General features: G+C 35.0%; 1 protein-coding gene across 3 annotated transcripts in view; it reads left to right on the forward strand.

Moving 5' to 3' along the window:
* The first annotated feature begins 2,865 nt into the window (after positions 1-2,865).
* The window catches only part of cap2 (cyclase associated actin cytoskeleton regulatory protein 2), a 37,694-nt gene continuing 27,065 nt past the window's right edge, over positions 2,866-13,494 (forward strand). Inside the window, exons 1-2 of one of the 3 annotated variants that reach the window (XM_051873383.1) lie at positions 2,866-3,015; positions 9,402-9,535. In XM_051873383.1, coding sequence (XP_051729343.1) covers positions 9,412-9,535 — 124 coding nt within the window. In that variant the 5' untranslated portion in view covers positions 2,866-3,015; positions 9,402-9,411. The remainder of the gene's footprint in view (positions 3,016-9,401; positions 9,536-13,494) is intronic. The other 2 variants (XM_051873384.1, XM_051873385.1) reach the window with 2 other exon arrangements.

The raw sequence follows: 13,494 nt of genomic DNA on the forward strand, positions 1-13,494 counted from the left end.
CGGCACAAATGTGTGTGTGTGTGTGTGTGTGTGTGTGTACAGAATGTGTATATATATTATATATTTACAAACTTTTATGTTAGATGCGATTAATCACGATTAATCGATTTGACGGCACAAATGTGTGTGTGTGTGTGTGTGTGTTATATATACAAACATTTACGTTAGATGCGATTAATCGTGATTAATCGATTTGACGGCACAAGTGTGTGTGTGTGTGTGTGTGTGTGTGTGTGTGTGTGTACAGAATGTGTATATATATTATATATTTACAAACTTTTATGTTAGATGCAATTAATTGCGATTAATCGATTTGACGGCACAAATATATGTGTGTGTGTGTTTGTGTGTGTGTGTGTGTGTGTGTGTGTACAGTATGTGTATATATGTTATATATTTACAAACTTTTATGTTAGATGCAATTAGTCATGATTAATCGGTTTGACGGCACAAATGTGTGTGTGTGTGTGTGTGTGTGTGTGTGTGTTATATATACAAACATTTACGTTAGATGCGATTAATCGTGATTAATCGATTTGACGGCACAAGTGTGTGTGTGTGTGTGTGTGTACAGAATGTGTATATATATTATATATTTACAAACTTTTATGTTAGATGCAATTAATTGCGATTAATCGATTTGACGGCACAAATATATGTGTGTGTGTGTGTGTGTTTGTGTGTGTGTGTGTGTGTACAGTATGTGTATATATGTTATATATTTACACACTTTTATGTTAGATGCAATTAGTCATGATTAATCGGTTTGACAACACTACATACATATTTTTTTATTTAACGCCAAGTAAAATGTACTAAAATATTTTCCTTTTTCAAGCATAAACAGATTATATTGTATACTAGTCATATAATTCAAAATTTGAAAAGTATATATTATACACTTTAAATTTAAATGTAAAATTATCATTTATATATATACAGTGGGTACGGAAAGTATTCAGACCCCCTTAAATTTTTCACTCTTTGTTATATTGCAGCCATTTGCTAAAATCATTTAAGTTCATTTTTTTTCCTCATTAATGTACACACAGCACCCCATATTGACAGAAAAACACAGAATTGTGGACATTTTTGCAGATTTATTAAAAAAGAAAAACTGAAATATCACATGGTCCTAAGTATTCAGACCCTTTGCTGTGACACTCATATATTTAACTCAGGTGCTGTCCATTTCTTCTGATCATCTTGAGATGGTTCTACACCTTCATTTGAGTCCAGCTGTGTTTGATTATACTGATTGGACTTGATTAGGAAAGCCACACACCTGTCTATATAAGACCTTACAGCTCACAGTGCATGTCAGAGCAAATGAGAATCATGAGGTCAAAGGAACTGCCTGAAGAGCTCAGAGACAGAATTGTGGCAAGGCACAGATCTGGCCAAGGTTACAAAAAAAATTCTGCAGCACTTAAGGTTCCTAAGAGCACAGTGGCCTCCATAATCCTTAAATGGAAGACGTTTGGGACGACCAGAACCCTTCCTAGAGCTGGCCGTCCGGCCAAACTGAGCTATCGGGGGAGAAGAGCCTTGGTGAGAGAGGTAAAGAAGAACCCAAAGATCACTGTGGCTGAGCTCCAGAGATGCAGTCGGGAGATGGGAGAAAGTTGTAGAAAGTCAACCATCACTGCAGCCCTCCACCAGTCGGGGCTTTATGGCAGAGTGGCCCGACGGAAGCCTCTCCTCAGTGCAAGACACATGAAAAAACACCTGAAGGACTCCAAGATGGTGAGAAATAAGATTCTCTGGTCTGATGAGACCAAGATAGAACTTTTTGGCCTTAATTCTAAGCGGTATGTGTGGAGAAAACCAGGCACTGCTCATCACCTGTCCAATACAGTCCCAACAGTGAAGCATGGTGGTGGCAGCATCATGCTGTGGGGGTGTTTTTCAGCTGCAGGGACAGGACTACTGGTTGCAATCGAGGGAAAGATGAATGCGGCCAAGTACAGGGATATCCTGGATGAAAACCTTCTCCAGAGTGCTCAGGACCTCAGACTGGGCCGAAGGTTTACCTTCCAACAAGACAATGACCCTAAGCACACAGCTAAAATAACGAAGGAGTGGCTTCACAACAACTCCGTGACTGTTCTTGAATGGCCCAGCCAGAGCCCTGACTTAAACCCAATTGAGCATCTCTGGAGAGACCTAAAAATGGCTGTCCACCAACGTTTACCATCCAACCTGACAGAACTGGAGAGGATCTGCAAGGAGGAATGGCAGAGGATCCCCAAATCCAGGTGTGAAAAACTTGTTGCATCTTTCCCAAAAAGACTCATGGCTGTATTAGATCAAAAGGGTGCTTCTACTAAATACTGAGCAAAGGGTCTGAATACTTAGGACCATGTGATATTTCAGTTTTTCTTTTTTAATAAATCTGCAAAAATGTCCACAATTCTGTGTTTTTCTGTCAATATGGGGTGCTGTGTGTACATTAATGAGGAAAAAAAATGAACTTAAATGATTTTAGCAAATGGCTGCAATATAACAAAGAGTGAAAAATTTAAGGGGGTCTGAATACTTTCCGTACCCACTGTATATATATATATATACACACACACACACACACACACACATAGTCATGAGGGATTTTTTTCACATTATGTTAATAATATATTGATATTAATCATATATAGCCTGTTTAAAATGATTCCATGCTTATTTAAAATAGCTAATAATTATTTTTCGTCATCAGTGCCACATTTTTATTTTTACTGAATAGGTGTTTGCCATTCTTTCAATGTAATGCCATCCGTGTCACCATCAAGACGTCCTTGGAAACCTTCAGTCAAGCTGTCTCACTGCTCTATCTAGGCATCTCTGATTCATCCTTGCCAAATATGGAAGTCCCGGAAGCGGCTGCCGGGGCTCAATTGAGTGACAGCAGGGAGCGCGCCGGGGACGCAGGACCAGACCTCCATAGCCGATCCACATCTCGCTTTTTCTAAAGAAAACGTGAAAGTAAAACCGGGATACCTTGTCAGAGGTAATATTTCGGTAAGAATGACTCTGTCTCTGTCCTATTTTCCTTCCAGGTCGTTCGTGGGACGTTTGGGTCGCGCTCCGAGCGGGTGGGAGGTTCTCACGGGGAAACGTGCGTGTTTTTGTTTGGGGGCACGCGGCGCGCGTTCGCGGTGCTGGCAAGAATTTGGGTTGAACGAGCACAATTTTGCGGTTTCACTGGTGTGTTGGTGTCAGAGGGCAGGGTGCGTTATCTTTTCACTAATTGCAGGATCTGTCAGTTGTCATATCAGCGCGTGCAGGCGTCTGCTGCCTGTGGGATAGAGATGACGAGACAGCCTGGTGACTCGCGCGCTGTCAGACATGCTAAATTTGAAGTGATGCTGTCTATAAGCCCAGTAGTTCAGTTCTCATGTTCTGAAGTGTAATGTTGCTGTCATAAATCAATAGGCTGACATATTCCCTTGAAAGCCTGTATATTAGCTATAGATTCACAATTATTTGAATATTTAATATGAAATATGCACCGATACTAAATTTCTCCACTGATAACCTATTATTCAGAGTGATATCTGCCGATACCGATAACGTTACCGATATTTATTACTGTTTTTAAACTATCAAATTAGCTTTTATTGGTACCGATTATTGGCCGATATATCGGTGCATATATATATATATATGATTGTAAGTCACACTTTTAGACATTTTCACATTCTTTTTCTCCACTTTTTTGAGAGATAATAATTACTTGTATTATACTTATAAGTTATATTACATAATATGTCCTACACGGTAGGTTTTGACGATGTATTCAAGCACACTAAATGACGAATAGCCCACTTGGCTTGTATATTTGCTAGATTTCAGAACTTTCTTTCAAGAATGCATTTGCATAATGTTAATTATTTGTTTAAAAATTACTGTAAATGTTTAAATACTACTATCAAAGTTACTAATACTAATACTAGCATCATATGTAATATGTGTAGAATTATTATTATTATTAATTTATTTTTTAACGCAAATAGTTGATGCATTAATGATGATGATGATCATGTTAATGACAGTTTAAATTAAAATCATAATAAAAAAAAGGAAACAAGGAATTTGTCTTGGTGAAGCTTCCATATATATATATACATACATACATACATGCATACATACAACTAGACAAATAACTTTGGTTTGGAAAGGTGCTATAAAAATAAAATAAATAAACTGACTTATGTACATAATAGACAAGATTGACGAAAATATGTATGTACAAATTGAAGTAATCTATACACACACAATTATGCAAGGGAATGTGAATAAGAAAGGTGATTATGATTTAAAAGTAAACTTTTAATTTTTTTTTTTATTATTTATCGCGGTTGCAATCATTACAACTCCCACTTTTATACATTTCTACATTCGTCACTCACCTTTTTGGGAGATAGTCATTACTTTTTGTCCACCCACTTTACAAATCATCCCTACACTCCTGGTTTTGACCGTTTCCTCAAACACAGTAAATGATGTAGGATCACAAACCATATTTCTTACACTTCAGAACATCCTCCGAACAGCCCATGATAAATCAGTATCTATATTAGTGTCTTGAGAAGTAACTCAGGCCACAGATATAATTCAATGTACAATCAGGGTCCTATTGAAAGGACGGGATGTAAAATGTTGTTTTTTTTAGCACATGGGCTCCAGTCATCTTCTGTATCCGGGTGAAGCATTGCTCTGCATTCAGAAATAGAGAAGAGCGCAACTGCATCACTCCTGAAATATTAGTTCAGCACAGATCATGTTGTGCAGATTGTTATATATTTAATGGCAGACTGACCACACACACACACATAGTCCAGCAGAAGTATTTAGTTTGACATCTTGAACTTACTTTACCAGATGTTTTGAGTCACTTAGAAATGTGGCTTTTGCTCAGTACTGTGCACTGTGAAAAGTGATTGTAAATTGAACTGTAAAACTGTAATTTAATTAACTTAATTGGTTAACAGTAAGTTCAGTTATCACATACAGGGACTGTAATAGATCTAACCTTGTATTTTGTGTAATTTTACAGTAAGGTACTGTTAAATGTACCTTTTTTGAGGTAAAAAATGATTTTTTTTTAGGTCTTTTATTTGTGATAATAATGCAATGAAACATGCCAAATTGTGCGCAATAATTTTTTTGTCCAGGTTGTCATGCAAAGAAATTATGAACACGTGCAAAAACAAGAGAAACAGCAAAATATTTATAACTGTTTGTGCTTTTTCCTGTGAGCTTTTTGTTTTTCTATGCATTATTTTGCATAGTAAAATAAAACCTGCAGCTGTAGTTTGCCTTTTTTCCCCTCAAATAATTTTGTCAGATAAATACCTTAAACAAGTTTAATGTTTTGTTCCTCCCTCATATTTAAAATATTTAAAAATATTTTCCTCATATTTTGTTAGTTTAATTGAACTTCAAGGGTCATTAAACTCAAAACATCCCCACTTTTGTCAACTACTGTATGTTTTTTTTGTTATTAATTACATCATCTGTTGTTAAATGAATGTTTATTACATTATTGTAGTGCCATGATGGTGTTTTGTGCATCTTCTATACTCGTGATGAAGTTTGACTCATCATGTGTCTTTCTCTTTTCCATCTCTGTTATTATGGTGGATGATGTCAGCATATGTTAAAAGTACAAAACAGATTTTAGTAGTGGAGTGACCTTGCTAATTCAGCTAAGAAGTGGTGTTGGATTTACCGGTTTAAAAACTACAGTTTTAAATTGTAAAAGTTGAGGTTTGATGCTCAGTGTTTCAGGAGCTCGGGGTTATTCTGCCTCTCTGAAAAGCCCAACTGAGGCCCAGGTCAGGCATTTGGCAGGGCCGAGAGAATTCTCTAGAGAGATAACAAGATGACGTGAGCATTTCCACACTGGGTCACTATTAATTACTGCTGACGTGTGTCAGAGAGAGAGTCGCTCTTTTAGTAGCTACATGTTAAAAGCAGCAAATACGGCTCTTTTGTTGAATCCGCTGTTAGATCTTCAGGGCTGTTGTGTCAGGTTATACATTGCTGATTGTGATCATGTGTGATTGATTTACTTTATATCAGTCTTTCTTCCACTTCACTGTTTCTGAATTACTAAATATTTTCACGTAAAAGCAAACAGCTGAGCTGCACATTATAGATTCTCATTCGCTCTTTTAAAATGCATTCGCAATGCATTCTTTAATAAATCAGAAGGAATAGTACTGAGCACGACCAATTGTTGTCTTTCATTGAACAGACGAGCAGTTTTAAAAATAGTCACAAAGAAGGTATTGACAGATGAGTTTATTATTGTTCAGTGATATGATCCAGACTGAGTGATTAGATTCCACTTCTTTCCTCTTAACAATCAATGATGATGATGAGAAGTCATTTATTAGACTCCAAATACCAGCATGAGATTTCATTTCTGACCAATTTGATTTTATTTATTAAATTTCATATATGCTATTGTTGGCCAAAATGGTTTTAAATGGATTAATATTTTTGTACTTTATGTAAGAAGTTATTGCTTTTGGGGCAATAACAGTGGAAATGTTGTTCAGTGTCTTTTTGTAGCTTTTTTATTTTGTGTGTATGTGTAATTTATATATATATTGTGTGTATGTGTAATTTATATATAGAGAGGAAAATTGACACCTCCATTTATTCAAATATTATATAAAAAAAAATACTGTTAAAGAATTTGTAAGTATATTTATGCAAGCTCGTTTCCATCACTGAATAAAAAATAAAAAGATAATTTTTTAATAAAAAGGTGACTTTTTGTCTCACAATTCAGACTTTTTTTTCTCAGATTTGCGAGATATATTATAAACTCACAATTATGAGAACAAAAAAGGTCATAATTGTCTTTTATTTTTTATTCAGTGCTTCCACACATATTGCGTAGTTGTAATTGGAGTCGATTGTTTTGTTTATGATAATAACGCAATGAAACATGACAAACTGTGCGATATAATATTGTCAGAATAATACCTTAACCAAGTTTAGTGTTTTGTTCTTCGCTCATATTTAAAATATTTAAAAAATATAAAAAAATTTCCTCATATTTTCCTCATATTTTTAACGAACTTGTAGGTTCATTAAACACAAAATATCCCCTCCGGACATCACTTTTGGCCACTACTATATGTTTTTAAGGACTTTAAAGGACAGAAATTAAAATTAGGATGGTCTAATGACTGATTTTATGTATTTTTTTATTAATTAAGGAAAATATAAATGTAATATTTATATTCCCAGAGGTGTTTTTTATCCTCAGCATGTTTCAGAATGACTGACTAAAACATTTCAAAGACAGAACAGGATCCGTATTTGCTAATCAGATGCTCAGATTAGGCCATTTATTGAAACATGTCAAGAAATCAGCAGTATTTTATGTTTTTCACTGTATTCTGAGTTCTTTTTTAAAGGCTTTAATATGGTGATCATGTTATGTAATTAAATACTTTGGTGAACTGCTCATTTTGGACTGTTGACAGCACAGTTTGTGTCCTCCTGTTGACGCTGTCGTAACTGAATTGACTGTTCTGTTCCTGTTAGCAGATGAGTATTGAGGTGTGGTCATGTGGAGGGCTGCCAGTGAACCCACCACGCCTTCATATACTCACAGTCTGTGTGTGTGTGTGTGTTACATTTGCAGAAGTATTATCTAAAACTTTAGAATTTCATATTAATACTAGTGATTTTTTTTGATAATGTATAATGGTAGTTATTAGGGGCTTTCGCACCAGAAGAACATTTTCATAGTTCCTATAAATAGTGGCGGAAGTACCCACTTTTTGGCACGTTCGAACCGCAGGAACTGGGAGCGGTTTAAGTTACATGAACGCCATTTGGCGGACTAAATTAGCTCTTGTTTCAGAGTAGGGTCTATCCCAGCGAAATAGAGTGCAACAGTTGGGTTCTGGAAGAAAAAACTTGATTAAAATGGATTTTTAATGATAACTCATAAACCTTTAAAGACAGCTCTACTGTGAGCTACAAGGTTGTTAATCGATGGTATTTGCTTCTGCTGAAACCTTCAGTCCGCATTATTAACTTATTTTTAAAATTATCGTGTTTAACAGTGGAATTCCTGGTGAAAAACTACATTACCCATGATGCTGTACAGAAAATTCCACCAATCAGAGAGTCGAAAAAAGCAACATACTCCAAAAGAGCTCATTAGCTCCGCCCACTCTCATGAAACACTGCGAATGTCGCAATGACTCCCTACGCTTTCAAAATGCAATAAACTTAAAATATGTTGTTTTTATACATATAATCAACATTTGTAAATAAGCATTTTTATATTTCTCCATTGTTTTTAATTCGATTATGCTGATTGCAGTGCTTCATGGGATTGTAGTTCTTTCCCTCACTAAAACCGTTAAGTACACAGTCTTGTACCTTTGTCTGTTTGTTCGATTTTCCAAACCTTTTTGCTTCAAATCAAAGTTTGTAGTGTTGTGATTCACCTCGTAGCTGGTTTTAACTCTTTAACGAATACTATTTTAAAATCCCTATGGAAAAAATGTGTGAAAAAAATTTCTTTTTGGAACCAACGCCGCTGAAAAAGGGGGCGGGAACTGTTGCACTCTATAGGACCTACCATTGACGTAAGTGTAAGCTGATTGGCCAAATGCATACGAAACATCGGCACCCACCATTTTTACAAATGTATCTAAAATCGTGCAGCTTACTCCATGAACTAACTCCACGAACATGGAAAACAGCAATAGGTGGACCAACGCTGACTAGCCCTGGTGGCTAGTTCCTATAACTGATTTCCTATAACTACCCGGTGCGATAACAAAGACTAGTTTAAGAAATATGGATTATATTACTTAAAATCAGCATGAAATGGAAGTTACACTAGTCTTTTCTTCTCTATTGTGACGTATATTGAGTGAAATGCTTTGCAAACAAGAACAAATGTAGGGCGGGGCTTGATTTTGTCCGTGGGGAATTGATTGGATGGTTGTGGTTTGCTATTGGTGGATCTCATGTGAGTGACAGGTTGCCCCGCCCTTGTCATCAGAGAAGAGGGAGGGGAAGTTATTCTGATTCAAGATTATGAATTTATAAAAACAATGATGGATAAATCATTTAGAATAAATACTGCAATATTGGTTTCATGGTGACTAAGTAATGTTATTCACATTGCCAACAGTCACATTTTTGCATAAAACTGATTAGATCACTTCCAGGAAAGTTCATAAAACGTTCCTGGTAATTATTGTTGTCGTGTTTCTCTGGGATACGTGCAGTTGTTTGACCGTTACAGGGAGGAGAGTGTTTTATTTGAACTGACTGGTATTCAGGTCACGAAGTCCCAACAAATCAAACAGCCACAACGGTCGTTCGGCACAGACCAAGAGTTTGCTCTGTTTCTCCAGGACCGCTGTCATGGAAGCACTGGTTGAGCGTCTGGAGCAGGCGGTAGTTCGTCTGGAGGCGGTGGCTGTCAAACTTCAGCACTGTCCTGGGGGCGTGGCCAACGGTGACATCATCAGTAACATGATCAACGGAGGTACCATAAATACAGATCTTGACAGCAGTTCTGAATTGTTTAATGTATAAATAGATTTTATTTGTAAAGCATATCTGGTCTGTTTTGATGAGTCCACAGGGCATTGTCTATAACTCTACAGATTATCTAAAGGAGAAGAACTCTGACATTCAGGGGATTTTTCTTCATGGGAAAAATATTCTCATAGGAGTAGAGTGGCATTAGCCTTGGCAAACTGCACATAGACGCAGTCTGAAATGTATAATATGTTACAGTTTTAGCTTTTGCCTCCTCCAGTTTTGAGTTTGTTTTTTCTTCAGTGTTTTCAGAATTTTTTTTTTTTTAGTGATAGACTATATTTAGTTTAACTAATATTTATTTATTTATTTATTTATTTATTGTGACAAATGTTTTCTTCAGTTAGTGGTTCTGGTTACATGGCTGGGAGCATCAGACCAGCTGCAACAACAAGCATGTAACAACATTTTAAGATGATTTTAGGCAAATCATAAATACAGTCATTAGAAATATGATTGAAAGGTTTATCACAGTCGACCAATAGGAGGTGCTGTGACCAAATTGATGTGATGTGGTCAGAGTGAGGTGACAACGAAACATGCAAAGTTTGGTGTCAATATGCGAAAACATTGCAGAGATACAGCTTCAAGAGTCGTTTTTGCATCATGCCTCAACTTCGTTGCTGCGGTTTTTCGAAAACAAAATCGAATTGACTTGAATTCCATAACTTTTTGTCGGCACAGTCTGAAGATGATACGATTGGATTTTGGTGAAAATCGGAGCAACGGTCTAGGAGGAGTTTGAAAAAGTAGGTTTTTAAAGAAAAACAAAATGGCGGACAGGAAGTTCGACCGACTATGGCAAAATTGGTATCTATGTTCTCGGCATGACCCAATCATTACAATAGGCTAATATAGTCAAAAGTTATTAGCATTTTTGTAAATTTAATTATAACTTTTTACCACAAGGTGGCGCTGCCCAGAAACATTTGAGTACTGTCAGGGCATGGTGTCGAACACCCATACTGAGTTTCGTAACGATACGCTAATGTGTTCATAAAATACAGCATTTTACGACAAAATTCAAAATGGCCGACGCCCAAAATGGCCGATATGGGAAAATCAGATGTCATTCAACTTGGCATGACGTCCCGAATCTCCGGACCAGTAGGTGGCGCTGCGCCGAAACACAGCATGTAATCTCAGGTCATGCTTGTGATGACGAACCAAGTTTGGTTTGAATACGATAAAGTGTTGAGGACATAAAGCCTTACATCTATTTTAAAATGTAAAATTAATTTGCATGTTTTTCGAAATCGACTTGAATTTCAAAACTTTTTGTCGGCATGGTGTGAAAATGATCTGGTTCAAATTTCATGAAAATCTGACCAACGGCCTAGGAGTTTGAAAAAGTAAATTCAAAATGGCGGAAAAATTTTCATGACGGAAAATTATGTCATAGGGTGAAATCGAATCGTCATAAACCAAGGAATCAGAGGAAAAATTTTTGTTTCTAATCATTACAACTCAAAAGTTATTAGCATAAACGTGAGTGAAATTTTAGACAGATGGTGGCGCTAGAGGGATTGAGATAGAGACTCCAAATTTGATATGATGACAGTTCAGACTGTCCTCTATCTGTGCGCCAAATTTCATAACTTTCCCGTAAGTGGTTCTGTGGTCTGCTATAGACTCAAGAGCGGAAGAAGAAGAAGAAACGGAAGAATAATAAGAATGCCAACGGATACAATAGGTGCCTACTTACCTTCGGTGCTTGGCCCCTAATAAATGATACAAAAAATATATAGGACAACTGAAAATTGGTTCTGCATATCAGAAATTAAACATAAAAACCATCTACTTTTCTTAAAGAAGAATATCGGTTGATCTCTATATTTCATCGCCAAAATCTACTCCACTGTTCAAAAGTTTAATACAGTAAAAACTGTAAAAATGTGAAATATTTTTACAATGTAAAATAGCTGTTTTCTAAGTGAATATATAGTAAATTGTAATTTATATCCTGTGATCAAAGCTGAATTTTCACCGTCATTACTCCAGCATTGTTAATTTTGACAGCAAATTTTTATTTAGTTTTAGTCATAGTCTTTTGACTAAAATGCCATTTAGTTTTAGTCATATTTTAGTCATCGCAAATTGTTTTAGTCTAGTTTTAGTTGACTAAATATCATACGATTTTAGTTGACTAAATCTACAGTAGACTTAGTTGACTAAAATCTAATTTAGTTAAATTGTAATGCATTAAGCATTTCTCTAACAATCCACAGATCCAATACACTGATACACATCTGAAATTCTCCAAACTGTTTATGTTCACTTAAGACAACCAACTGTACTTTACTTGCCAAAACATTTTTGACCGTTTAAGTGCAAAAAGACACGAAAGTGAGCTAAATTCAGTGCTTTTCAGGGATTGACACACTTATCATTGAGTTACCATTAAAGTTTTTGTTAAAAAAAAATTTTATTAGATTTGATTTTTAGTTTTTCTGCTTTCATTGTAATTTTAGTTAAAAGTTTTAGTATTTTTTTTGTGTTTATGTCTTTTAGTTTTTGCTTTTAAATGTCATTATAGTTTTTTATTTCTGTTTTAGTTATTTTAGTACATCAGGTTAAGTCAAAGCTTGGAATCTAGATGAAATAAAATAATATTTTTAAAAGAATAATTTTTTATATTTTTATTTTTTATTTCAGTTAACGTTTATTTCAACTAATGATAAAGATTTTTTTATGGTTTTAAGTTTAACTATAATAACCCTTATAATGTGTCCAATAATGTTCTTAGTCTTTCCTTCCTGTGACAGAAGATACAGTAGTTTACTATGAATTAAATAGAAATTAAATTAAGTTAAATACAGTTTGTTGTGTAAACAAAATAACAGTAATGACCAGGAAAAATAATAATAAACCATCCCGCATACACCGTGACTCTCATTCTGAAATGTCTGCAGTCTGCTCATTTAAGTTCAGATGAGGGAGATAAAATATGCATTCTTACAACCGTCTAAAACATATTACCACATAAACATCGTGTAGTAAACATTGTCATAATTCATCAACATTAACTTGTAAGCAATCACTTGGCATAAATGTGTGCTATTCATTAATTGCGAAGCAGTCTGAAGTGCTGCTGCTCGAGCCTGTAGAGCGCAACAGCGCCGCTTTTCCCGCGGTCAGATCAGCACGTTACACTTCAAATGTGCACAGCAGTCCTGACTGGATATCTTCCCAAATCCTCCCTCTCTATCATTTTCATTTCATTTTTATTCGTTGACGAAAATGAGAGTAGATTTTAGTCATAGTTTTAGTCATTCAAAACGCATTTTTATTTAGTCATCGTCTCGTTTTCGTCCGTGAAAAAATGTTTGTCAACGAAATTAACACTGTACTCCAGGATTCAGTGTCACATGATCCTTCAGAAATCATTCTAATATGCTGACTCTCTTCCTAAACTATAATTCATGTTTCATCATTATAGTTTTTTGAAAAATAGTAAGTGTGGTATTATAAAGACGAGTCATGTTTAAAATTAAATAATGGGCTTTTATTTGTGCTGTATTTATACATGTATTTATAATATTTATTTAAATAATATACTATACATTAAATAATGTGCTTTTATTTGTGCTGTATTAAAATATACTGGAAATGTTACATTTATAATGTTTATTTAAATAATACTATATATTATAATATTTATTTAAATAATAATAATCTATATAATGCTATACAGCGTTATTTTAGTTTTATAAATATTTTAAATTAGCTTTTATGTTCATATTTTTATATTTTAGTTACATTTTTAGTCTTATGTGCTTTTGTCATTTTATTTGTTTTTGTTTTTTTCAAATATTTAGGTTTAATTTAAGTTTTAGTTAATTTTAGTTTTTATTTATTTCCAGTTTTAGTGCTTCAGCTTAAACTTAAATTCAGTTTATTTCC

This window comes from Ctenopharyngodon idella, chromosome 19 (assembly GCF_019924925.1).
Source record: "Ctenopharyngodon idella isolate HZGC_01 chromosome 19, HZGC01, whole genome shotgun sequence".
NCBI classification, from domain to species: domain Eukaryota; kingdom Metazoa; phylum Chordata; class Actinopteri; order Cypriniformes; family Xenocyprididae; genus Ctenopharyngodon; species Ctenopharyngodon idella.